Source organism: Carcharhinus amblyrhynchos, chromosome 1 (genome assembly GCF_965287045.1).
Source record: "Carcharhinus amblyrhynchos chromosome 1, sCarAmb.v2.hapA, whole genome shotgun sequence".
Classification (NCBI taxonomy): Eukaryota; Metazoa; Chordata; class Chondrichthyes; order Carcharhiniformes; family Carcharhinidae; genus Carcharhinus; species Carcharhinus amblyrhynchos.
Window position 1 is genome coordinate 80,025,095 of NC_137324.1, and position 25,433 is coordinate 80,050,527.

A 25,433-nucleotide genomic window follows, 5' to 3' on the forward strand; every position below is an offset into this window, starting at 1 on the left:
AATTTATGGAAAAGCTTGATAGCCGAAAAATGTGCTACCTATTTCCAGCTCTAAAGCTTTTCAAAAGTGCCTTTTCTAAACAAAAAAGAAACAGATTCAAAATGAATCAAGTCATTTGTATCCATGGTCACTGAAAATAGTGAGTAGAAGTTACAAGTGCTTGAAGCTCAATCCTAAAATGTTAACTGTTCCAAAATAAAATGAAGTATTGGATAAAGGAAAAATGTACAAATTAGTTAAGAATTCACTAGCATCCATTTCTAGTTTTGAGAGTCAATTGTTGGTTGAAGTATTAAGGAAATAGCTTCAAATAATAAGCTCAATAGACCAGAAGTGCTAAGCATGATTCCAAATGTTCAGTGTTGAGTACATTAATCTCAGTAGGAACAACAACAGGGTGTTATTCTATGCTTCAGGGTTATGGGCTGAAGAAAGGAATGAAGAAGAGTGGCCAAAGTTGCCACTCTTGAGGCTGAGCAGAGTAGGAAGTCCACCAGGTTTATTTGGTCTCATGAACTTTCGGAGAGCTGCTCCTTCAGGTGACTCACCTGATGAAGGAGCAGCACTCCAAAAGCTCATGATACCAAATAAACCTGGTGGATTTTAACTTGGTGTTGGGAGACTTCCTGCAGTGCCCATCGCAGTCCAATGATGCAATCTCCACATCATGACTCTTGAGGCTGGATCAGATACTAACAGTGAGCTCCCCACATTCCAGTATAAATGATGGGGGCACATTAGTCTCCTCTTGGCTGGCATTAATTTTTCAGGTGATACCCTTTAATTAGTATAATAATATCTCATTGGGATCAAGTTGAGTCCAGCAAGGATGGGATGGGGGACATGTTGGAGGGAAAGGGGAGAATGGATGGGGGGAATCTTTGGTACCAGGAACCTGACAAGAGGCAACTCCAATTAAGGATGAGGCCCCTTATTGGGCATTAATTGCCCACTTAAAAGCCCCAATTGGGCCACGGACTGACAATACTTGATGCCTCTCCCGCCGCAGTAAGATTGCATTTGGGACAGGCAAGCAGGCAGTGGGCACATCGCCACTAATTTATGGGTCCAGCTGCCAGTTTTCCTGTCTGGGTGACCAATAAAATTCAGCCCCTAATCTTTATCCAGTGATCCTTGGAGAAGGGCAAATATAGAATGAGGGCAGGATTGTTCTTGACTTGATGCCTATGATTGAATATCCTGATGGAAGCGGTGCATAAATGACAGTCAATACTGCTGATATTTGGGGAACATTTTTGTAGAGTTGATGTATACAAGAATTCAAGAGGGTAAGTGGGGATGAGGTAAAATGAAAATAAGAACCAAACTGGTTCTGGCTAATATCTCCTTTTGCTTTTGTTTTTTTACTATTTTGAATGCTCAAGAATCATAATGTTTAGGATAACAGTTGTAACAATTTTTAATAAAAATCTAACACAGGATTTTCAGCCAGATTTGTTTAGTGGATTCCAAGAAGCAGAAAAGCCAAGGACAGTTGCAGTAAATGTTTCCAATGAATTCATTGCTTCAGGAAAACATATAAAAAAAAGCCTGTGGTAGCTTAAAAGATTTTGTGCACTGCACAAATAAAGCTCTTTCATAATCCTCCATTGATTATCTGCTGTCAGCACCTATGACTCTTTGTTGGATAAGCTTAACTTGTTTTTCTGCAAAATCATACAGCATGGTTCCATGTATAAAGGAGTCAGTTCCTTTAAGTAATAATCTGCTCGGGTTTTATGTGTGCAAATGAATCCAAAGGACATTCTGTCCTCCCATCAGTAAAGCCTATTTATTGTTGAAAATGCATTTGTGATAAAATACAAGCTTATCCTGTGGAACTCAGTGCTTCAGTGTTTTTTTTTTGTACCATTCATGATTTTTTTTTGGACTAAATATTTTACAAAGTTTGCAACTAGCATGCGCAAGTATTTATTACAAACGCTTGTGTTTGGCATGTTTGTCTGTCTTGCATTTTGTTCTCGTGAATAAATAAAGGCATTCTTGCAGATTTTAGCAGCCTCAGAGTGTAAATTCTGCCCTTTGACTGGAGACTCGTAGTTCAATTATAGTCACTCAGCTCAATGAGGAGAAAAAAGTCTTAAATAGTTGTGAATATAGCAGCTTTTACTTTACATTCTATTCCACGATATTTCCTAATCATTATAATTCGGCATCATATTAGTTTTGCTGGTGACATGAATATGCTATGTCATTTATAAAATTTCTGTCTATATTGTGACAGTTGAAGCATCTTAGTTTTCTTCCTTTTAGTGAAATGTTTTGTTATTTTGCTCCTCTCCTTTTGTTATTTTCTACTTTAATTATTCACCATACTGAAAACCTTTCTCTCCAGTTATGTCCAAACAAAACACATTTTCTGAGCTCCCTCCTGCCATGTTAGTCCCTTACCTACTCCAATTCATATGCCAGGAAAAAAAATCACCAAATAAAACACAGGAAAAATGATCAAACTTGCCATAAAATTTTCTCAACAAATCTATCTCTCTTTTTCCCTCCCTCACAAACATCACAATGCACCCAGCCTGGCCATGAGCATCCTGAACTATGGGTGCACCAGACCCCACCACCCGCCTAGAGGAAGAAACCATTTTATTTTGTCCATCACCAATGCCACAGGAATCAACTAGTAACGAATAAATTCTTTGAAGTACTGTTGCTGAACATCAGCCGAGGTAATATTTTTCATACATTTTTAAGTTCTTACTGTTGCATGTTCTACAGTTGTCCCATTATAAACCAATTCCCAAATGGTCACAGTACTAAGTCATGAAATGTTCATTCAAAAATATTAGTGCTGCAGTTTGTTTTGAGGTGAAGCTGAAGGGTTGAAATTACTGCTTTAGTGTACCTTTACCCTCAACTATACAAGAACGCAGATCCCATCTTTTGAACGATATATCTGTCTTGCAGGTCATTAAAATACAAGTCATTTACATAGGACTTGAAATTAATATTATACTTTAACTACATTATTATATTTGTTTTGTTAGTGGACACAGCCTATAAAGTAAGGGAATGATGTGTGAAAGATCCACATGATGCCAAATAGATTGATAAATGTTGATACCATGTTACTTTTTTTCAGAATTTTGCTTTGAATTCAGTTCCTTATAGGATGACTGAAATCTCCCTTTTAAAATGTTGTGCAGCATCAGAAATGACGTGACTGTAATGGGTAAAGTATTGAGAAGGGCCTGGGTGTAGATTATAAAAGATTGCTTACGGTGAGCCTGTGAAGAATTGTTTTTGGAAACTGTGACTGTAAAACTGTTAACATTAAAGAAGGCATTTGATCAGCTACCTGTATATAAGATTACACACTCCTTCAAGAGCATATTAATAGCACCAAAATTGTTTTTCTGACACTCCCAACTGTAGAATGATTGTTCCTGTTGCTATATTATAGGTGCAGAATTAATTAGTACTAATTTTACAATGACAATTACAGCACTTTAATTTCAGTGGGATATGAACAACTACTTGGAAAACATGTTTGTGAGTAGCTAGCTGATTTGGGATGAAATGGTGAAAAATTAGAGTTTCTTGCACTAAAACAGTGAAATAAAGTTCTTTTGAAGATGCTATTCTTGATTTCATTGTCAGGCAAAAGGAGTGACCCAACTTGAAACTGCTGTATCTGATTTAAGATGTATCACTGAATTAAGATAAAGGAGGGGAGAGGACTATTTAATACCAAAATAATCTCTGTAGAGACATTATACAATTATGCTTTGTTGAATATTTTCAAGTGGAAAGATGTTCTCACTGGGCTAACTCAGTGATATTAGGTTGATCTTGTGACATCAAGGATTCAAAATGGGCAGTGGAATGTGGGGTGGATTGCACAAGAAATCCAAGTTTGTTAGCAGTTTTTACCTGGAATGTCAAAATTGAGGGCCTGTTATTTTGGTCTTTTATGATTTGACACTTTTTAAACTTAAAATATATTTTGTATGTATTTTCCTGTTGCCTAATTTATTCTTAATTGTGTTCCCTATCCCCATCCTGAAACTAAACCTATATTAAGTATACTAGTTATTGATAATATATTCCATGAAACAATCCTGTATTTTTCCTTTGGGCAGCTTGATGGCTATATATTTTGTATTTTTGCATCAGGAATATTTAATAATGAAGAGTGGAATATTTTTCATTTTAGGTACGTAGTGATGGCACTGAGCATTCCCAGGACTCGTACAGTACTAGACTTAGGATAAAACTCTGTCTCAACACCAGAATGCCCTGGAATGCATATATTTCCCTAGTTTCTACACCAACAGTTATTGGTCTGGGTGACATTGCCTACTAGGAATAGTTTCTGCTGTGATATATGCCCACAAGGAATTTGGATAAGCCTACCCAAACTCTCACTTTATTCACGACAGTTAAAGCAGGCATAAAGAGAAGTCTTGCATTTTATCACTCAAGCTGATTTTAAATTTGGGTCCTATAGATGAAAAGCCAGGATTTTATCATTCTGCACACTTCGTGGAGAATCTCAGTAATAGAAAATAAAGATATATTTGCATCCCTTAACATCTTTAACCATATCATACTTTTCTCTGACCCACCTCTGTAAAACAGCACTTCCCCTTTTTCTAGTCTGTATCTTTTCAATGGCTGTCCTTTTTTGTTTTCATGCGCATCTCTGGTGGTCCTCAAGATTCAAGGAATGAACATCCTAAAACACAATATCATGTAACAAACCCACCGTATCAGTCAATGGTATAACTTCATATTGTTCACCCATACATAACTATGCTATTTTCTGAAAAATAAAAAATTGCAGTTGACTCTGGAAAATATTGGGAAGCTCCTCTTTGACCTGTAAAGTAAATCAAGCAAGCTGTAAGAGATGGTGATAGCCCATGGCCTGCATAATCACAACAATCAGCCTACTCTTGATATAATTCTTATCCAATATTAAAAATAGTGTTTTGTTGTATCACATTTTTGGCTAATAGCATACATCAGTGTACCTCCACCTCTTGTCCCACAAGTGATAATTTAGCCCTCCTTTAATTGGGTGCTAACATTAGATTATCAGCATCATGAAGTTGTTTCAGCAATTGAAATCCAACAGAGTAATGATTCCTGTTGCCTAGGATGGTGTACTTTGGATTGCTAAGATGTGCTTTCTAGTATCCCCTGACTTTGAGTAAGAAAACATCAACAATACTGTAGATAAGAAATACATTTTTGCATCACACTCCAGTTGGCTGTACCACATAATGTACAGACTGCTTAAACCCTCCACAATGTCAATATTACAGTCTTCTACTTGGTTTGTTTGCAGAGTTCCTTATCTTGCTTTGTTTGTTGCCTTGGATGCTCATAATCTACCCCAATGAAGAAGCTTGACATAGCAGCCCACTAGATTGGAACCCTATCCACTACTTTAAACATTTTAGTTCCTTTATAGTGCCAGAACAACATGTAGTGTATACTATCTACAAGACCCATTGCTGCAACTTATCAAGGTTTCTTTGTAGCATCTTCCAAAGCCATCACCTCCCTCTTCCATCTAATAGAACAAAAGGCAGCAGATGCACAGGAATGCAACCACCTGCAAGTGCTGCACCAAGTTGTCATCCCGAATTGGATCTATATCACCTGTTCTTTCACTGTCAATGGGTCATAATCCTGGAATTCATTATCTTACAGATTCACCTACTCGAGGGCAGTTGGGGATGGGCAATAATTGCTGGTGTGGCCAATGATGCCCACATCCCATGAACAGCCCAAATAAAACGTGCTGTGCTATGCACAAAGATTCAACTCCCTCCTGATGATTATTATCTTTATTGTAATGATATCCTCTTTTACAAATAAAGCTGCATGCCCTACTTTCTGAAGAAAAGGTTGGAACATAAACCCTGTATTAACTTTCAGTGCATGCCCCATTTGTCATTACTTCCAGAGACCTATTGCTGTTTTGTCCTCAATTTCCTTGTATACGTTTTTTGTCTTCAACAATTTTATCCTTTAAGCAGAAGGTCACCAAATGTATGCACACTGATGCTCAGCTTTACTTTCTATTCCATTACTGTTGCATCATGTATCCAACAGCTGTGACTCTGTGGCAGCACAATGCCTCAGAGGCAGAAGGTTACACGTTCAGAAACTTGAACACAGAATCTAGGCTGAAACTCCAGTACAGTCCTGAGACTGTCAAAGGTGCCACTTTTGGATGAGATTTTAAACAATACCAGGAAAATAGAGTTAGGGGAAATTCTTCCTCGTGTCCTGGCCAATACTTGCCACTTGATCAACATTACAAAAACCCATCATTTTGCTGTGCATAAATTAGTTTCCTACATTGCAATGGTGACTACAGTTTAGAAATACTTCATCCTGTGGTAGTGTATGACACAAGATAAATTTAAATCTTTTTCTTGCAGCAACTGCAGCTATGATTCTATTCTCACCAACATTTGTGCTTATGTTGCAGGGCACCAATGCCTCTGCTCTGGAGAAAGACATCGGTCCAGAGCAGTTCCCAATCAATGAACACTACTTTGGTTTGGTCAATGTAAGTTTATTCCACTTTCTGAAGTAACTAATAGTTGCATATAGGTTGAACTTCAACTGCTTCTAGCTTAATCTTGGTCATATCTTACTGTTCTTTGTTTTGCCTTTCCCGGAGGTGGATTCTATATTGGGCATGTTAGTAGAAGATCTTGGGGCAATTTTAGGGGTAGTTAAAATTCTGAAGGAGTTAGATAGAAACAACCATTTTCCATTATTTGAAGTGTCCAGACAAAGCAACATAGATACAACATGAGATTTAGAGCCATGAGCAGGTGGAACCCCTCAGCTTTAGGCTCACGGAATGCAGCGTTAGTGTGAAGGAGAGATCATGTTAACATTTAAAAATATAGGTTATTAAAGGAAAAAGGGATATGCGATGAGAAGCACTGCTTATGTGGTAGAGGAATATCAATTCCTATTGATTTTGTATAGTTTGATTTTGTGCAACACCTTGATTGGAAAACATGAAAATAGCTTTTTATTTCTCCTGTGCAATCTGAGAAAAATCTACCATTTACTTTCTGCTTTGGGTGCATCCAGGAAATTATGCGCAAAACATTTTTGGTATTGCACTCGGGTGCCAGTTCAAGCTTCTGATTTAAAATTAATTTACAATCATAAATGTAAAATCCTCAATGAACCAGTATAGTTGGAGAGTGCAATAAAATATAACCTTTTTCTATCCATTAATAACATTTCTGGGTGTAGGGGCTGGACAAGGTAGGTACTAAAAGGTTGTTTCTGCTGGTTTGGGCGTCAAATTATTAGTGTCACAAGAAGGTTACATTAACACTGCATTGAAGTTTCGGTGAAAATCCCCCACAAGAAGGTTGGGGCGTGAGCTGGGAAAAAGAGGTTGAATGATTAGGATTGAGATGAGCAATTTATTTAGAGGGTTGTTAGTCTTTGAAATTTTCTATCCCAGAGGCTTGTGAATGTTGCATTTGAGTTTATTCAAGGCTAAATAGAACAACATTTGATTCCTTAATCAAGGGAAATGGGGCTTGAGAGGGAAAGCGAAGTTGGGTAGAAAGTGAATAATGGTATTAAATGGTGAAAAAGTTTCCAGGGCTGAATGGCCTACTATAGCTCAAATTTCTCATTCGTATGTTCCTGTTGGCAGCTTTCCATCTTGTGAAACGATGTCGGTCTGTGCTTTGGTAGTGAACTGTTTAACATTGAAAATAGGAGCCAGAGTAAGCCCTTTGAGCCTATTCGGCCACTCGTTGTGATCATGGCTGAACATCCAACTCAAGAATCTGATTCTGCCTTCCTCCATATCCTTTGATCTCCTTTGCCCCAGGAGCTATGTGCAATTCATTCTTGAAAACGTACAATGTTTTGGCCTCAACTGTTTGTTGTGGTAGAAAATTCTACATTCTTGCCATTTGCTGGATGAAGAAATCTATTCTCATCTTGGTTCTAAAAGGTTCACCCAATATTCTTAGATGATGACCTCTGGTTCTGGATCACCATTGAGAGCATCCCTCTTTTTTTTTTGCCCTGTCTAGTTTTGTTAGTTATCATCTGCTGTGGCTGATGAGCCCCACTCTGGCATTGCAATCTCTGTCACCTTTGCTGCAGAGGAATACTGTGGGCTGAGAAGATGCACAATTTGCTGTGTTTTCTCTCTGGCCCTCTTCTTGGCCAACTGAGTGCTTTCTGCGCACCTCTTCCAATGCCACGCCAAATAATCTGCCTCCAAAGATCATGATTGTTGGTGACTGCCTTCCATCTTCAGCAGGTCTTGACCCAGTGGCCAATTCATTAGGTGATAGATTTTTGGCTCTGCAGCCACCATTGAGCCAATGCTGAAGTTGTTGGCTTAGTAACAAGTGTATGTTGATGGAATTACCTTTTTTTTTTCTGAACCTTTTACATTGGTAGCCTTATGCTGATAAGGGATGCCAAGGATATATCTGAGATGGGCAAAAAGGCTGAACAATTTCCACCTTCCCTAAGTTGTCCACGTCTCACCACTGTAGAAGAGTGCACTGAGGATGCAGAGTGCTGTTCTCGATCAGGTTGCTGTTATTCCACATGCTCTTATTCAGCTTGGGCATAAAACATCTGCAATCAGATTACTAGTGATTATGGGGCCTCTATTTGAAACTATCAACACCCTCCAATATTACATTGTCAATGCTGATGGATGACAATATGGTAGCATCCTGGACCATGATGTTTGTCTTCCTGATGCTGATGATGAGAATGGAGCTCACTACCAGTATAAGGAAGTGTGTTCATTTGCTGCTGCAGGTATTCCTCAGTATGGAATGTTCATGCAGCATCAGTTTGAAGCAATGCTGCTGGGGACTTGATGCATATTTTTCTTGGATCTTAGGCAGGCAAGGCTGAACAGCTTTCCATCAGTTCTGTTCTAGCATTCCATACTGAGGAACACTGCAGCAGCAAATAGACAATCTGTGGATGAACTGAAAGCATATGATTGCAGCAAATTGAAGAAAATGGCAAGATTGGCATCAGAATGCACCCTGTTTGACCCCCGTGTGGACAATAAAGGATTCGATGTTCCCCCATTTTAGCTGTCCTTGTCAATCATGCAGTCATGGCAAGAGGAAGATCACGTTGGGCAGCAGATATTCTCCACCTGAAATAGACCACCTTTGCTCTATGTGCCTTTGGTGAGATTGATGAAGACAATTTATGCTGTTCTCTTTTGTTCACAGCATTTCTCTTGCAGCTGCTAGACTAAGAATAGTCATTTGTAGATCTTCCCTATCTGAAACCACAGAGATTCAGGGTAGATGCATTCAGCCAGGATCTGCAGCCTGATTAGGGCAAATACATTTCTTATGATGCCTCAATAGTTACTGCAATTGCTGCTGTCGTGCTTGTTCTTATACATGGTCACAATCTTTGCACCATGCATATTCTACCTGGGGGATTGACCCCTCCCAGCAGAAACAGAAGTTTGTGCAGATGCTGCAGGAACGTCAGTTTCCCATGTATACTGAGTTTTGTCCGTGGCAATAACTTCATTAAGCTCCTTCGTTGATATCCAGCTCTTCCATAAACAGACAGGCTTTCTACAGTGTCATAGATTTTCTTGGTGATTGATTTTCTCCCTGAAATATTTCATCCACTTTTGTTTATTGCAGTTGGTGATAGGTCCAATAAATACAGGGAAGTTTTCTTGCTGATCAACTTGTTACTTTTTTGATCCCTTTGTATATGTTCCTTGCATTCTGTGAACTGTACCTATATATTCTAGCAGTATTATAACCAGCAATCATTGGCACACAGCCTGGCAGGACTTTGTCAAGTAGCTCTTAGTTTATTTAGTGTTATTGCTCAGGACTCTCGTAATTAACAAGAGTGGACCACTTGGCTGTACTGGAGTTTCCATCATGGTGATGTTAGCCTTGAACAAATCAATGTTTTACAGTTGTACTGAGTCAGCGTACGTACAATTGTTTGGAAAATTGAACTTAAATAAAACTTGATGAAATTTGAATAGCATCCGAAAACACTCAATGGAATCTCAATTTTGATCCAGGACATGAGTGGGGCCTGATCAAGGAAAAACTGAATATTAAATTAGTGTATAAGATAGTGGCAGAGTAGTTTTGAGTGTAATTCACTTGATTTTAAAATTCCTTAATCTTTCGAGGTTATTCAACTGAATTTTGTCCACATTGCACTAATATAGCAAGCAACAATCCAGTTGAAATTCTGTTCTCATGTGTTTAATCTTACAAAATACAAGCATTTAGCCAGTCCATGTTTAGAATGCATGAGCCTGTGTATTTTGGTAGCATGATAAAAATGTGGCATTATTGTAGCAGAGTAATTGTCATAATCTATTCTGATTTTTGCCTCAACAAAGCCTAAAATTCCAAGTATCAGATCCCTTTCCATTTGCTCCTGCAAATTAAAACAAACATGCTAGAAATACTCAGTAGGTCAGGCATATTTGTGGTGAGAGAAACAGTTAACATTTCAGTTTGCTGACCTTTTACCAGAATTCTAAAAAATTGTAACAGGCTCTAAACAAGTACAAAGGCTGGGGAAGGGACGAGGAGGAAAAGAATGAAAGGGAAAATCTGGAGAGATTAAATGGAAGGGGGGAAATGGTAAGGGACCAAATGGAAGAAACAAAAGGCGGGTCTAGAGGAGATTTAAAAAGCAACAGCAGAATAATTGTCAACCACTCCTATCTGAAGAAGGGGCAGATTTCCAGCATCCACATTTATTTTCTTTTGTACTCTGTAGATCTATTAGTTTATGAATAAATCCTTGTCCAGGTAAGAAAACAATGTCAGGACTGCAGAAAGTTAAATAATAGCAATTTTAAAATGTCTTGTCCTGAAAGGTAGGAAGGTTTCCTTTTTTTGGTTCTTTTATAGATGAGCTATTTTGAATCACAAGACTTTATTATTTGTCCAGATTGTTGTGATTTTTAAAATAGCTAATGGTGTTTAGAACTGGTTACTTGTGTTGTCTTTCCTGAAATATCTCTTGATTTTAAGCCTAATAAGTTCTGAATGATAACATTTTGGTCAACTGTGAATTTGAAGCAGTGCATGTTGAAATTCTCACCTTATGGTTGACTGAAAATTAAATGTATTTTGAATGAAGGAATATTGTTGGTTTGTAACAGTTTTAATGAGTTATCTAAATGCCAAATGTCTCTTATTGTGGTAGTTTGGGAACACCTGCTATTGTAACTCTGTGTTGCAAGCTCTCTACTTCTGCCGACCATTTCGAGAGAATGTACTTGCATACAAGGCACAGCAGAAGAAGAAGGAAAATCTGTTGACATGTCTAGCCGATCTGTTCCATAGCATTGCCACCCAGAAGAAAAAAGTTGGTGTGATTCCACCCAAGAAATTCATTTCCAGATTGCGTAAAGAGAATGGTAAGTATTGCAGCAAGATTATACATGTTCTGAATGTTTATTTGCTGTAAATTTTAGTTTTTACTGGCTCAAATTAATCCATTTTCCATAATTTTTAAGTTGTATGATATTCTGTAGGTATTAATGTAATTGCCTTAGCTAATCGATTTTCTTTCAGTTGATATTGATATAACAGCCACTTTGCTATTAGACAAGGAGATTGTGCAATATCTTATCGATAATTGTTCATCTTCGCTTTTCATGTTGTATATTGTTATGCACATTTTGTTACCTATTTTATTGTTGCATATTGTTTGTTTTCGGCATCTTTACTCAGTGCAAGAACTGGACATCAATTGAGTTACCAGATTTGTTTTGAGCTGGAGGTAACAACTGCTGCATGTAACAATTGTCACAACTATTGACACTGAAAAGAAAAGAGCATAAATTGGGATCTTGATATGTGAAGGGTGCTTTTAGCTGGCATTAATTTTTTTTTCTTTTGCACCCTCTGATATTGCAGGCAACCAACTTCCCATGTTGGTTGGACAAACAGCAGCCTGATTAAGCACCTGATTTTTTTTTTTTATTGGGCATTATTAATTGCCCCCTAAACTGAGTGCCTTGTTAGGCCATTTCAGAGGGCATTTAAGAGATCTGGAGTCCCATGTAGGCCAGACCAACTAAGGATGGCATATTTCATTCTGGAAGACAGTAGTGAATCAGATGGGCTTTTTACAACAATGATTTCATGGTCAAGATTAGACACTTAATTCCAAATTTTTATTGAATTCAAATTTCATTATTGCTATGATGGGATTTGAATCCAGAGTGTTACCCACGTTTTACTAGCCCAGAGACAATACCGCTACTCCACCTGCCCAGGCATTTGTCTTCTTGCATGAGCTCCTTTATGAATCAGGTGAAAACATGCTGATGCAACCAAACACACACAGATAGAAAATAGAAGCAGAAATAGATCATTCAGTGCTTTGAGCCTGCTCCACCATTCATTATGTTCATGACTGATCATCAAATTCAATATCCTGATTCTGCCTCCTCTTGCCCCCACCCCCCAATATTCCTTGATTCCTTTAGCCCCAAAAGCTATATCTAATTTCTTCTTGAAATCGCACACTGATTTACAGCCCAAATCAGAGTTTGGCATATTCTGGTTGACATTTTGTCTTTCCTTTTTGTCCTGGCAGAAGGTCAACAGTGAACTCTGCCTCTGGTAAACTGCTCCCTGGACTACATGTTGATCACTCAGTTTTTTTTAGGTTCTATATCAGTGTATTCTCGCAAAGGCTTCACTGTCCTCATTTGGCAGCCCCCAGACATTGCCTGCTCAGTCACTCCTACAAACTAATGTCCAAGATGTCATGAAGCAATTGTATTTAAAGAAAAGCATAATATAAGAATAGGGCAGAAATAAACTCAGCATGCAAGAAAAATGTATTAACTTGAAAAATGTATTGAGACATCATGATGAGATACAAAGACTCATTAATCATTAACAACTAATCTCACCAAGTGATGAGGAGGATGTTGAAAAGCTTCTAGGTGATTTTAGACTATTTGTGTGAGTGGGCAAATACATGGTAGATGCAGTTAAATGTGAAGTAATCTACTTTGGATGGAGAAATAAAATGGCAGAGTATTATTTAAATGGTAGAATGGGTAATGCTAATGTACAAAGTGACCTGGGTGTCCTTGTACATCAGTCACTAAAAGCAAGTATTTAAATACAGCAAACAATTAAGGGGGCACATGGTATGCTGGCTTTCATTGCAAGAGGACTTGAGTAAAGAAGCAAGGATATCTTGTTGCATCTGTACAGGGCCTTGGTGAGACCACACCTGCAGTATTGTGTGCAGTTTTGGACTACTTATCTAAGAATGGATATACTTACTATAGAAGGAATGCAGTGAAGGTGTACCAGACTGATTGATTGATTTCTGGGAAGCTGAGAGATTGGATCAACTGGGCCTGTACTCATTGGAATAGAAGAACAAAAGAGGATCTAATGGAAATGTACAAAATTCTGACAGGACTGGACAGACTACAAGCAGGATGTTGTTTCCTCTGGGTGGACAAGGGGTCACTGTCTCAGGATAGTGGGTAGCCATTTAGGACTGAGATGAGGAGAAATTTCTTTACTGAGGATGGTGAACCTGTGGAGTTCCTCACCACCGAAGGCCAAGTAACTGAATATTTTTAAGAAGGAAATAGATTTCTAGACCCTACAGGTGTTGAGGGATATAGGTAGAGGGTGGGAATATGATGTTGAGATAGAGGATCAGTCATGATCATATTGAATAGTGGAGCAGGCTCATGGGGCTGAATGGCCCGCTCCACCTATTTCCTATGTTTCTAAAGCTAAATTAGAAGGTGTAGAACTAAATTTCTCTTCGGTATTCACGCAGGGAGACGTAAATGTAGTTCTGGAGAACACTGGGTTACAGGGTTGTAAACTGGATAGTATTGCAGTAGATAAGGAGGATGTGCTAGATATTCTTGAGGGTTTGAAAATAGATAAGTCCCCTGGGCCGGACGGGATTTACCCTAGGATTCTCTGGGAGGCAAGAGAGGCGATTGCAGAGCCTCTGGCTCTGATCTTCAGGTTGTCGTTGGTCACAGGTATAGTGCCAGAAGACTGGAGGATAGCGAATGTTGTCCCATTGTTTAAGAAGGGGAATAGAGACTTCCCCGGGAATTATAGACCGGTGAGTCTTACTTCTGTTGTGGGCAAAGTATTAGAAAAAATTATTAGGGATAGGATTTATAGTTATTTAGAGAGTAATGAATTGATTGGAGATAGTCAGCGTGGTTTTGTGAAGGGTAGGTCGTGCCTTACTAACCTTATTGAGCTTTTTGAGAAAGTGACCAAAGAGGTGGATGGGGGTAAGGCAGTTGACGTGGTACATATGGACTTTGGTAAGGCATTTGATAAGGTTCACCATGGAAGGCTTCTGCAGAAAATGCAGATGTATGGGATTGAGGGTGATTTAGTTAATTGGATCAGGAATTGGCTAGCTGATAGAAGACAGAGGGTGGTGGTTGATGGAAAGTATTCGTCATGGAGTTCGGTTACAAGTGGTGTGCCTCAGGGATCTGTTTTGGGGCCACTGCTGTTTGTAATTTTTATAAATGATCTGGATGAGGGTATAGAAGGATGGATTGGTAAATTTGCTGATGACACCAAAGTCGGAGGAGTGGTAGATAGTGAAGAGGGGTATCATAGTTTACAGAGAGACTTGGACAAGTTGCAGAGCTGGGTCGAGAGGTGGCAGATGGAGTTTAATGCAGAAAAGTGTGAGGTAATTCACTTTGGCAGGAATAACAGATGTGTAGAGTATAGGGCTAACGGTAGGACTCTGAATAGTGTCGACGAACAGAGGGATCTAGGTGTATATGTGCATAGATCCCTGAAAGTTGGAAATCAAGTCGATAAGGTTGTTAGGAAGGCATACGGTGTCTTGGCGTTTATTGGTAGGGGGATTGAATTTAGGAGCCGCAATGTCATGTTGCAACTGTACAAAACTCTGGTGCGGCCGCACATGGAGTATTGTGTACAGTTCTGGTCTCCACATTATAGGAAGGATGTGGAGGCATTGGAGAGGGTGCAGAGGAGGTTTACCAGGATGTTGCCTGGTATGGAGGGGAGGTCCTATGAGGAGAGACTGAGGGATTTGAGGTTGTTTTCGTTAGAAAGAAGGCGGCTAAGAGGAGACCTTATTGAAACATACAGGATGATTAGAGGTTTCGATAGGGTGGACAGTGATAGCCTTTTTCCTCGGATGGAGAAAGCTAGCACAAGGAGACATAGCTTTAAATTAAGGGGTGGTAGTTATAGGACGGATGTCAGAGGTAGGTTCTTTACCCAGAGGGTGGTGGGGGAATGGAATGCCCTGCCTGCTGCAGTATTAGATGCGCCTAGTTTGGGGGCGTTTAAGAGGTCTGTGGATAGGTTTATGGATGGAAAGGGATTGGTTTAGGTTAGAGGGTCATTGCTTTTTTCTTAATTGGTTGGTGCAACATTGTGGGCCGAAGGGCCTGTTCTGCGCTGTAATGTTTTATGTTCTATCTAACGTTTGCTCCTTTATTTAAATCTGTTTTATTATTTTTCTGTTATAACATAGTCAGATCATTGCCAAACAAGAATAACTTTACAAACATTTGTTGGGAGTTTCCTTTCATTCATGTCTTAAATCATGTATTTATAAAATAGCATATTTATAATTTCACTACAAGTAGGGTGCCCTATGTTCTCTCCCACCTGCCCTACACTGTTAGCATGTGAACAGTCATCAGCTGAAGCCAGGTGTAGGGAAAGAGGGCCATGTGATTAGTGCCTTACTATTGTAACGTCACCTTCACTTGCTTTGCAAACTATAATCCCTTTGGAAATTGGTCAAAGTTGACAGTAACATTTATTTTTCTTTTAACTGTAGACTTGTTTGATAACTACATGCAACAAGATGCACATGAGTTTCTGAACTACCTATTGAACACCATCGCTGACATCTTGCAGGAAGAGAAGAAGCAAGAGAAACAGAATGGGAAATTGAAGAACGGAAATGCAAATGAAATAGAAGAAAATAGTAAGCCTGAACCGACCTGGGTGCATGAGATCTTTCAAGGAACACTTACGAATGAGACACGATGTCTGAACTGTGAAACGGTGGGCAAAGATTTTTAGAAAATTTACATTATTTTTCTTGATCATTTTATAAATGTCTTCTGGTTATTTTCTCTTGCGTTTCATTTCCTTCCTGGATTGAGGAGTGAGAAGTTTTTTTTTTGCTGTACTTGTGTGCATATCTTTTTTTTTATCTCCTCCTCACTGCCCCCCCCCCCCCCCCCAAACCACACACACACACACACACACACACACACACACACTCTCTGTGTCCTTATGCAGCAAGGCTTGGACAGATAAGGGCACCAGAAGTGGATTTGCGTTTTGTGGGGTCCTATGCTCACCCTGCTCCCAGAACACAAAGGGGAAAATCATAAAAGTAGACCTATTGAACACAACTTTTTCACATGTAGATACAGTCCTGTACAAATAATTGCTGAAATCCAAGCTTTTAAGAAGCTGTGGTTCTGATCATTGATTCCCTACAACTCTTGCTCTGGCCATAGCTCATGCTTCCACCCCTTGCACGTCTTTAGGGTCCTCTGTCTGCTTTGCTGTTTGCCTGGGGTCATCTGTCTGCTTTGCTGCCTCACCTGTGGTTCTCTACCTCACCTGTTGCTGGGTTGGGGTCCATTGCCTCACACACATACCTGGTGCTCACTGTGGCTGCCTTTCCCTTGTCTCAGGACTTGGTGCTTTTCCATTGCCTGCTGGTCGGGTCCAAATGCAACTCAACTGTTTGAATTTTTTCCTCCATGGTTCTTTCCTTCTTTGCTTCTCATCCAGTTGTAGTCAGATTTCACTCTGCATTTGCTGCTGATAGGAAGTGTAGGGAGGAATCAGCCTGTGATTGGATGAGCAGCTCTACCACTTGTGGTTTTTTCAAATATCACTCAGGATGGGGTCTCCCAAGGTTTGGGATCCTGTGCCTGGGAATGGTGTAAATCTGTCCGTGTTGTGAGTAACATTTTGTGCCACACAAATGCCTGGAAATTCTCTCCAACAGGAGAGAATCTAACCATTGCCCCTTGATACCTTTATCAATAAAGAAAGTTAGCACAGATGTCATAAAGGCTTATTTTCTCTACAGGACTGTAATTTAACTTCATAACCCTGAAAGCTAGGTCCCTCCGAGTTCAGTCCTAATTGCCATTTGCAAATTACTATGGAATTTGATTTTCCCCATATCTTCAGATAATGTGTTCCAGAACTTAACCATCTGTGTGAGGTTTCTCTTCATTTATCCTCTAACTGTGAATTATTTTAAATTTATTATCTCTTGTTGCCACCCCATTTGCTAGAGGAAATAGAGCAAGCAGGATGAAACTATCCTGCATAATTTTGAATATCTCCATACACTTTAATGCTCCAAGGACAGCAATTCCCCAAATGTTCCTATCTCTCCACATAACTGAACTCCCTCATCCTGGTCTCATTCTGATACACTACCTTGGTTCTCTTTCCAGGGCCTCTTCATTCTTAACGTGTAGTGTCCAGAATTGTACGCAGTACTCCAGCTTTGACCTAAGCAGAGATTTGTAAAGGTTTTGCATGAATTCCTTGTTCTTGTATTCTGTGCCAGGAACTAATTTTATTGCATAAATGGGTAATTCTACAGGTTAGCAGCAAAGATGAAGACTTTCTGGATCTTTCAGTTGATGTAGAACAGAACACATCAATTACACACTGCCTCAGGTAAGTAGTGATCAGATTAGTATCCGAAAAGTTTCATATAAGGTGATAATTTTAACTCCAACAAAGCCTATAGCGGCAGCGGTTTTGTTTTTCTAAACCTGGCATGCCTCTCTCCATTTCTCCTTGGTTTTTCCCAAGTTTTATTTGGTAGAAGCAGGGAACCTGAATTCCTCATTCAGTAAAATGGACATTCTGAAGGGGATTAGCATTCCAAACTGTAAACTCTAGTGACTTCCAGTAGTAGCTCTTGCAACTTAAGTTCTGGTTGTATTTGTGTATTTTGGGATGTGTAGTGAAATAATAAAAATAGAGTGGTGAACTTTGAAAAGAATGCCATACTTAATACTCTTTTTTTTCAGGCAGCTTATACAAGAATTATTAATTTAAAGGTGAACTATAATACTTCTCTTCACCACTAGTATCACCCCCTCCCCCACCCCTAACCGTCACTTTCTTGAACGCCAATTGCACCACCCAGGCCTACCTCTTCCAGTAGCCTATCCCAGCCACTCACCAGCCTGCAGTATGAAGTAGACTTGCGAGCCTGGTAAAAGTGGGGATATCAGTTCTCCACAAGTTCTCTATTGATATTATTTTGCCAGAAATAAAAACAGAAGTTGTTGGAAATCCCCAGCAGGCCAGATAACTCAGTTTCTCTCTCCACAGATGTTATTGTTTCAGGGCAACGATTTCTCTTGAGAACTGAAGAGGTTAGAGACTTAACAATGCAGAACCAAGAAAAAATTGGTGGGGGTGGAACGAACAAAAGAGATTCTGTGATAGGATGGAAAGCAGGATAGAGTAAATGATAAAAAGGATGATTGATGCAAGGCAAAAAGGAATGGTAATACAGCGAATAGAGAAACTAAATTCCAGGTGAGGTGTACATAGTAGCAGAATTGTTAACCACCATTTTGTTTTTCCAGATAGCAGCAGTAGCCATGATAAATTGTTGAATTTCTATATTGATTCCAGAGTGTTGTAAAGTGCCCAACAAAAAGATATGGTGCTGATCTTTGAGCTTCATTGAAAATGGACAAAGGTCAGAGTGGGAATGGGGCAGGGAATTAAAGTGACAGGTGAGTGGAAGTTCAGTATCACGGTTACGGACCGTATGGAGGAATTCCAAATGCAGATCATCCAATCTACATTTGGTGTCTCCAGTGTTCAGGAAATTTCATTATGAATTATGAATAAAATGTACGCAATTGAAGATAGTAACAAGTAAATCACTGTTGACCAAAATAAATCCTTGGGGGGCCCTGGACAGTGGGAAGTGTGGAGATAAAAAAGGCTTATGTTGCATCTCTCATGCTTGCACAGAAAATTGCAGTGAGCAGGGTTGTTAGTGACCTAGATCTCGGTGTTGTGGAGGATATCATTCCTTCAGAATGCTGAAAGTGGTGGAACAAGTGGCTACAGTGGTAGAGGAAGATTCATTGGTGGTGGTATGGAATGTGAAGCCAGCTGGCCCATGTCGTGCTAGGAAGGAAGGAGTCAGTAGAAGCATAAGAAATGGGACAGACATAGTTGATGGCTTTGTCAGCCATGATGGAAGGGATTCCCAGGTTGAAGAAAAGAAGTTGTATGGTAGATGGCTTCATCAGAATAGATGAATTGGAGAAATTGGGAGCATGGAATAAACCCTCAAGAAAGGAATTTCAGTTGGAATGCCTATAGAATTATTTAACTGGAAACAGTTGCTGAAGAAAGAGATGTTTTGTCAGTGAAAATTTTGATATTGTGTGCAGTTTTGGCCTCCTCTTCTGAGGAAGGATGTTCTTGCTCTCGAGGGAGTGCAGTGAAGGTTTACCAGGCTGATTCTGGGGATGGAGGACTGATGTATGAGGAGAGATTGAGTAGTTTGGGATCTCTTTTGCTAGAGTTCAGACGAATGAGGGGGGGATCTCAGACTTATAAAATTCTAACAGGACGAGACAGGTAGATGCAGGAAAGATATATCCGATGGTGGGGGAGTCCAGAACCAGGGGTCACAGACTGAGGATTCAGGACAAAGGAGAGGAGACATTTTTCACCCAAAAAGCGGTGAGTCTGTGGAATTCATTACCACAGGAAGTAGTTGCTACCAAAACATTGGATGTATTAAGGAGGTGGCTGGATATAGCACTTGGGGTGAATGGAATCAAAGGTTATGGGGGGGGAAATGCAAAATTGGGCTATTGAATTGGATGATCAGCCATGATCGTATTGAATGGTGAAGCAGGCTCAAAGGGCCAAATGCCTCCTCCTGCTCCTATCATCTTTGTTTCAACAGCGTATCACAGACCTTCCTTTTTGTTCTTTCCTTCATTTCCCCACATTTTCTGCCTCTGTACTGGTTTAATATTGCTTACTTAACTTTTCCAATTCTGATGAAAGACCATCGATCTCTGCCCATAGATGTTTCCCAACTTGCTCTGCATTTTCAGAATTTTTTTGCTTTTATTTCGGATATCCAGCATCCACAGTATTCTGCTTTAGTACTCCACATTCCTGAAAGTAGTAGATTTAGACAAGAAATCTTTTTTTTTTTCTCCTTTTCTTTTCCCTAAAATCCTGTTGAAAATACATTTAGGGAAGATGAAATGATGCTGGGACCTGATGGAAAACTGTTTATTTTTGTCCTATTGACTTCCTGTAGGGAAATACTTGACTTCCATCAGCTGTGTTCCATTAAATTTATATCAAAGGTCAGAAATTTAGCAATATTTGTGTTTCTAAAAGTGAATTCACACATTGCTACATGAGAGAATGGTTACAGCATGGAAAGATGCCATTTGGCCCATGTCTGTGCCAGCTCACTACAAGAGCTATTTGACTGGTCCCACACCCCCACCCTTTCCCTGTAAACCTGCACATCGTTTCTTTTAGGGTGCTTCTCTAATTCTCTTTTGAAAGCCATGATTAAATCTGCCCCTACCGCACTCATGCACAGTGCATTCCAGATCCTAACCATTCAGTGTAGCTTTTTTCATCTCTCCATTGGTTCTTAACGCAGTGTCCTCTAGTTCTCGACCCTTCCACCACTGGGAACAGTTTCTCTGTTTCATGTACAGAACTTGAGCACTTTTATTAAATTTCCTTTTATCCTTTTCTTTAAGGAGAACAATCCCAGCTGCTCCAGTCTGTTCATGCAACTAAAGTCCCCCTTCACTGAAACCATTCTTGTAAATCTTTTCTGCATGCTCTCTGAAGCTGTCATACCCCTCCTAAAGTGCAGTGCTAAACCAGTGTTTGAGTTTCATCATGATTTCCATGTTTCTGCCTCCATTTGTACCTCAGTGTGGTAAAGTACATGGCAAACTTCACTGTTTGCTGATCGCCTGTTTCAAATCCCAATTGTCTATTTTAAGTGATTAAATTACAATGTTGCTTGAACCTTCCTGCACAGCCAATTTTATTTGTTTTTTTGTTCTTGAAAAGTCACTCAAACCTATCACGATTTCTTCAGTATTTTACTGGCATCACTACGTTGATGTGATATTTTTACAAATTTACTTTGCAGAGATTTCAGCAACACCGAAACACTGTGCAGTGAACACAAGTATTATTGTGAAACATGCTGCAGTAAACAGGAAGCTCAGAAAAGGTGAGCGTATAACAGGTGTGTAGTTTGTAATTTAGCATTGTATCCACAAATTTCATAAAATTACAAATTCCTTTCATTGATTTGAATACCTTTTCTTATGTGGTTAATTTGCAACAATGTTTTAGAAGACAAAGCTGCCAAACAAATAATAAAATTAAGTTACTAATCTGTGCTTAACCTATGCCAGGTATTAATTTAAGTTAATGGGGAAGTGGGAATCAAATTTACTATTGTGTTTGTCACCAATTCATAATGAGATTAATAGAAACAAGGGAAATCTGCATTTGTACAGTTAATTACATCTTCTGTGTACCCCAAAGTGCATTGTACAGTCTGTTTTGAAGTGCAATCACTGCTATATGGAAAATAAAGATAAAGTAGCTATAATCCCAAATGACCATAGGCCACTCTCCCCTTTGGGAGTTGGTGGTGATTTAACCTGAGGATCACCAAACTTTAGGCAAGGTTGAGAAGGTGGGACCTTCATGAATAATGTCAGCCCGTATGGGAATTGAACCTGCACTGTTTGCATCACTCTGCATCAATGAACCAGCTGTCCATGCCAACTGAACTAATCGACCCTGAAATTACTGTGGACAACAATTTCAAATGACTGTTCATAGGGCAAAGAGCGGTTAGCATTTTTTTAATCCATGGCATTACTTTGTGATTCATCATTTTATAAATATTGCTCTTCCAGGTGAAAATTTTCCTTTTTTTTGTTGTATTACTCTGTAGAATGTCTTTGGCTGGTGTGCAAACTAATTCAGAGACCCCACAGATCATCCACTGGAACTAGAGTAACATTTCTTTATATAGTGTTTCTTGCTTTTGTCTTCTGCAGCTAATCATCCATATTTGGTCTTTTCTTTTGACTGTAGTGAGATTTGTCATTCACGATTTTATTTAATGGCTGAAAGTGCTATTTTGTTTGGATTATTGTAAAAGAGCAGTGCACGAGCAGCAGCGGGTGTGCATTTATTATATGAACCTTTTTCTACTCTGATTTTGTCTTTGGTTGACAGAATGTGCGTGAAGAAGCTACCCATGATCCTTGCGTTACACTTGAAGAGGTTCAAATACATGGAACAATTACATCGATACACAAAACTCTCTTATCGAGTAGTGTTTCCACTGGAGCTGAGGCTGTTTAATACATCAGGAGATGCTATTAATTTGGACCGCATGTATGATCTGGTGGCTGTTGTTGTTCACTGTGGCAGGTTTGTTTTAGGAAAGAATTTTCATTAACTACATCTGAATTTGTTCTTACAGCTACTCAACAATACTCCTGTAACTTTAAAAAAGGGGAATGGATTCCATTAATTGTTTGGAATAGTAGAATGTGCTTCATTCAACCATCGAGAACAGCATCATGGTTGGATCCAGTGTGTTGATGGAGTTGCCTCCATTTCTATGCTGGAAAGTATGGACTCCACATTCCATGCAAAGCTTTTTGCCAAGTTAGTGCTGGGCTCCTCCATGCACATTGACATTGGTCACAGGCTTGCCAAAGCAGCAAGTATTTCAGTGTGCATGTTCATTCATATTCTTCTGCATAGTGCCCCATCAAAATTCTCATGTGTGACCGCGCTCTGTGGTGAGCTAACACCTGTGCTATTCTTGTCTTCTGCCCTGACTGCCCCGCACGTATGCCAAGTATCTCACCATGTGCAGACCCTGTTTTTAATCTATCCTCTTAGATACCCACCATTCTGAACAGGTAGCTGCAAGTGTGAAATCCAGTAATGGTGCTGTGTCTTTTGCATCCCTACCTCCTTTGTGTTCTTCCGCTGCCTACCCAAGTAACAGTTTTTGGATATCTGATGTCCTTGATGACTGTCTGTGGGAAATGTGACCAGCTGCAGCTCCTCACAGACCACGTCGGTTGGTTGGAGTAGCAGCTGGACATACTGCAGCGCATACAGGGGGCAGAGTGTGATTGACACTAGCCTCAAGGAGGAGGTCACACCACAGGTCCAGACAGGTAGATGGGTGATTGCCAGGAGAGGCAGGAAGGCAAGGCAGGAGTCTGCTGTGTCTATTTCCCTCTCAAACAGGCATACTGGGGGAAGAATTGCCTCTTGGGTGAAGTTACCTGCAGCAGTCAGGCCCCTGGCAACATAACTAATTCTATTGTAGAGCAGGGTTGGGCTAAGTCCAAGCGAGTGATAGTAGTAGGAGATTCGATAGTCAGGAGCACAGATAGGTGTTTCTGTGGCAGAAAATGAGACTCTAGCACGGTGATGCCTCCCTAGTGCCAGGGTCCTGGCTGTCTGTAACCAGGTACTGGCATCCTGAACTGGGGGTGGGAAAAAAATGTCATTGTCTACATTGATACTAATGACATAAGCGGGAAGAGGGTGAGGTCCTGCGAGGACAATTTGGGGAGTTAGTTCTGGAGCTAAAAAGCAGGACCTCTAGGGTAGTAATCTTGGGATTACGCTCTGTGCCATGTGCTAGTGAGGCTTGGAAAAGGGAGATAAGAACATAAGAACATAAGAAATAGGAGCAGGAGTAGGCCATCCAGCCCTTCGAGCCTGCCCCGCCATTCAATAAGATCATGGCTGATCTGTCGCTGCTCAGTTCCACTTTCCCGCCCTCTCCCCATAACCCTTAATCCCCTCTCCTATCAAAAACCCATCAACCCGCGTCTTAAAAATATTTAGCGAGGCAGCCTCCACCACTTCAACGGGCAGAGAATTCCAGAGATTCACCACCCTTTGAGTGAAGAAGTTCCTCCTCAACTCCGTTCTAAACCGCCCCCCTTTTATCTTGAGGCTGTGCCCCCTAGTCCTATTGTCTTTTTTGAGCGGGAAGAGTCTTTCCACCTCTATCCTATCCATATGAGATAGTACAGTACAGTTGAACATGTGGCCAAAGAGCTGGTGGAGGAGAGAGGACTTTAGATATATAGGTCGCTGGGATGCCTTCTGGGACCTGTACAAGAAGGATCGGTTGTACCTGAACTGGAGGGGCACAATCCCACACAGGCCCTATCCCCACAACTCCATGCTTTATCCTAGCTAGTCCCTTTGACATTAAGGGGCCACCTAATCCACAGACCTTTGGACTGTGGGAGGAAACTGGAGACCTGGAGAAAACCCATTCAGACACAGGGAAAATGTGCAAACTCCATACAGTCAGTGACCCCAAGCTGGGAATTGAACCTGGGTCCCTGGCGTTGAGGCAGCAGTGCTAGCCACTGTGCCATAATACCCGGCACTATGCCACTGTGTCACCCTGAATAAGAAGGGTGACATCTCAATGTTGGCGGTGTACTATAGACCTCTTAATAGCCTGCAAGAGACAGACAAGCAGTTATGTAGTCAGATACTGAAAAGGTGTGAAAAAAGCAGGGTAGTTCTGATAGGTGACTTCTCCCATATTGACTGGGAATCCCTTACAGCCAGGGGCTTGGATGGGCAGCAATTTGTTACATGTATCAAAAAGCCCTCCTTGATACAGAATATTGACAGTCGAACCAGGGAGGGGGCCATACCAGACTTGGTATTGGGGAATCAGCCAGGCTAAGTGATTGATGTTTCAGTGGGGGAGTATTTCAGGCTTAACGACCATAATTTCATAAGATTTCAGATAGTCATGGATAAGGACAAGAATGGCTCTCGGTTGAGTGTGCTTAACTGGGCGAGGGCCAAATACATCCAAATTAGACAGGAACTGGGAAATGTGGATTGAGAGCCGCAGTTTTTAAGGGCTAATCCACACCTGGCATGTGGGACACTTTTAAAAGCCAGCTGATTGAAGTGCAGGACAGGCATGTCTCTGCAAAAATGAAGGATAAAAATGGCTGGATTCAGGAACCATAGATGACTAGGGAAATTGTAAACTTAGTCAAAAGGAAAAAGAAAGCATATGATAGGTCTTGGCATTTAAAACTGACAAAGCCCTTGAGGAGTACAGTGAAAAGAGGAAGGAATTTAAACATGGAATTAGGAGGGCTAAAAGGGGCCATGAAATGTCTTTAACAAACAGAGATTAGCGGAATTGCTGATAGCGCAAGGGACTGTCAGAGGATACAACGAGATATAGATTGATTGGAGATTGGGCACAGAAATGGCAGATGGAAT

At 40.2% G+C, this 25,433-nt stretch overlaps 1 protein-coding gene across 2 annotated transcripts in view; it reads left to right on the forward strand.

Annotated features, from left to right (window-relative positions):
- usp46 (ubiquitin specific peptidase 46) overlaps positions 1-25,433 on the forward strand; it is a 71,481-nt gene that overhangs the window by 15,881 nt on the left and 30,167 nt on the right. For both annotated transcript variants that reach the window (XM_080187647.1, XM_080187656.1), the window contains 6 exons: positions 6,476-6,556; positions 11,224-11,437; positions 15,871-16,100; positions 17,677-17,753; positions 21,259-21,342; positions 22,368-22,565. In XM_080187647.1, coding sequence (XP_080043773.1) covers positions 6,476-6,556; positions 11,224-11,437; positions 15,871-16,100; positions 17,677-17,753; positions 21,259-21,342; positions 22,368-22,565 — 884 coding nt within the window. The remainder of the gene's footprint in view (positions 1-6,475; positions 6,557-11,223; positions 11,438-15,870; positions 16,101-17,676; positions 17,754-21,258; positions 21,343-22,367; positions 22,566-25,433) is intronic.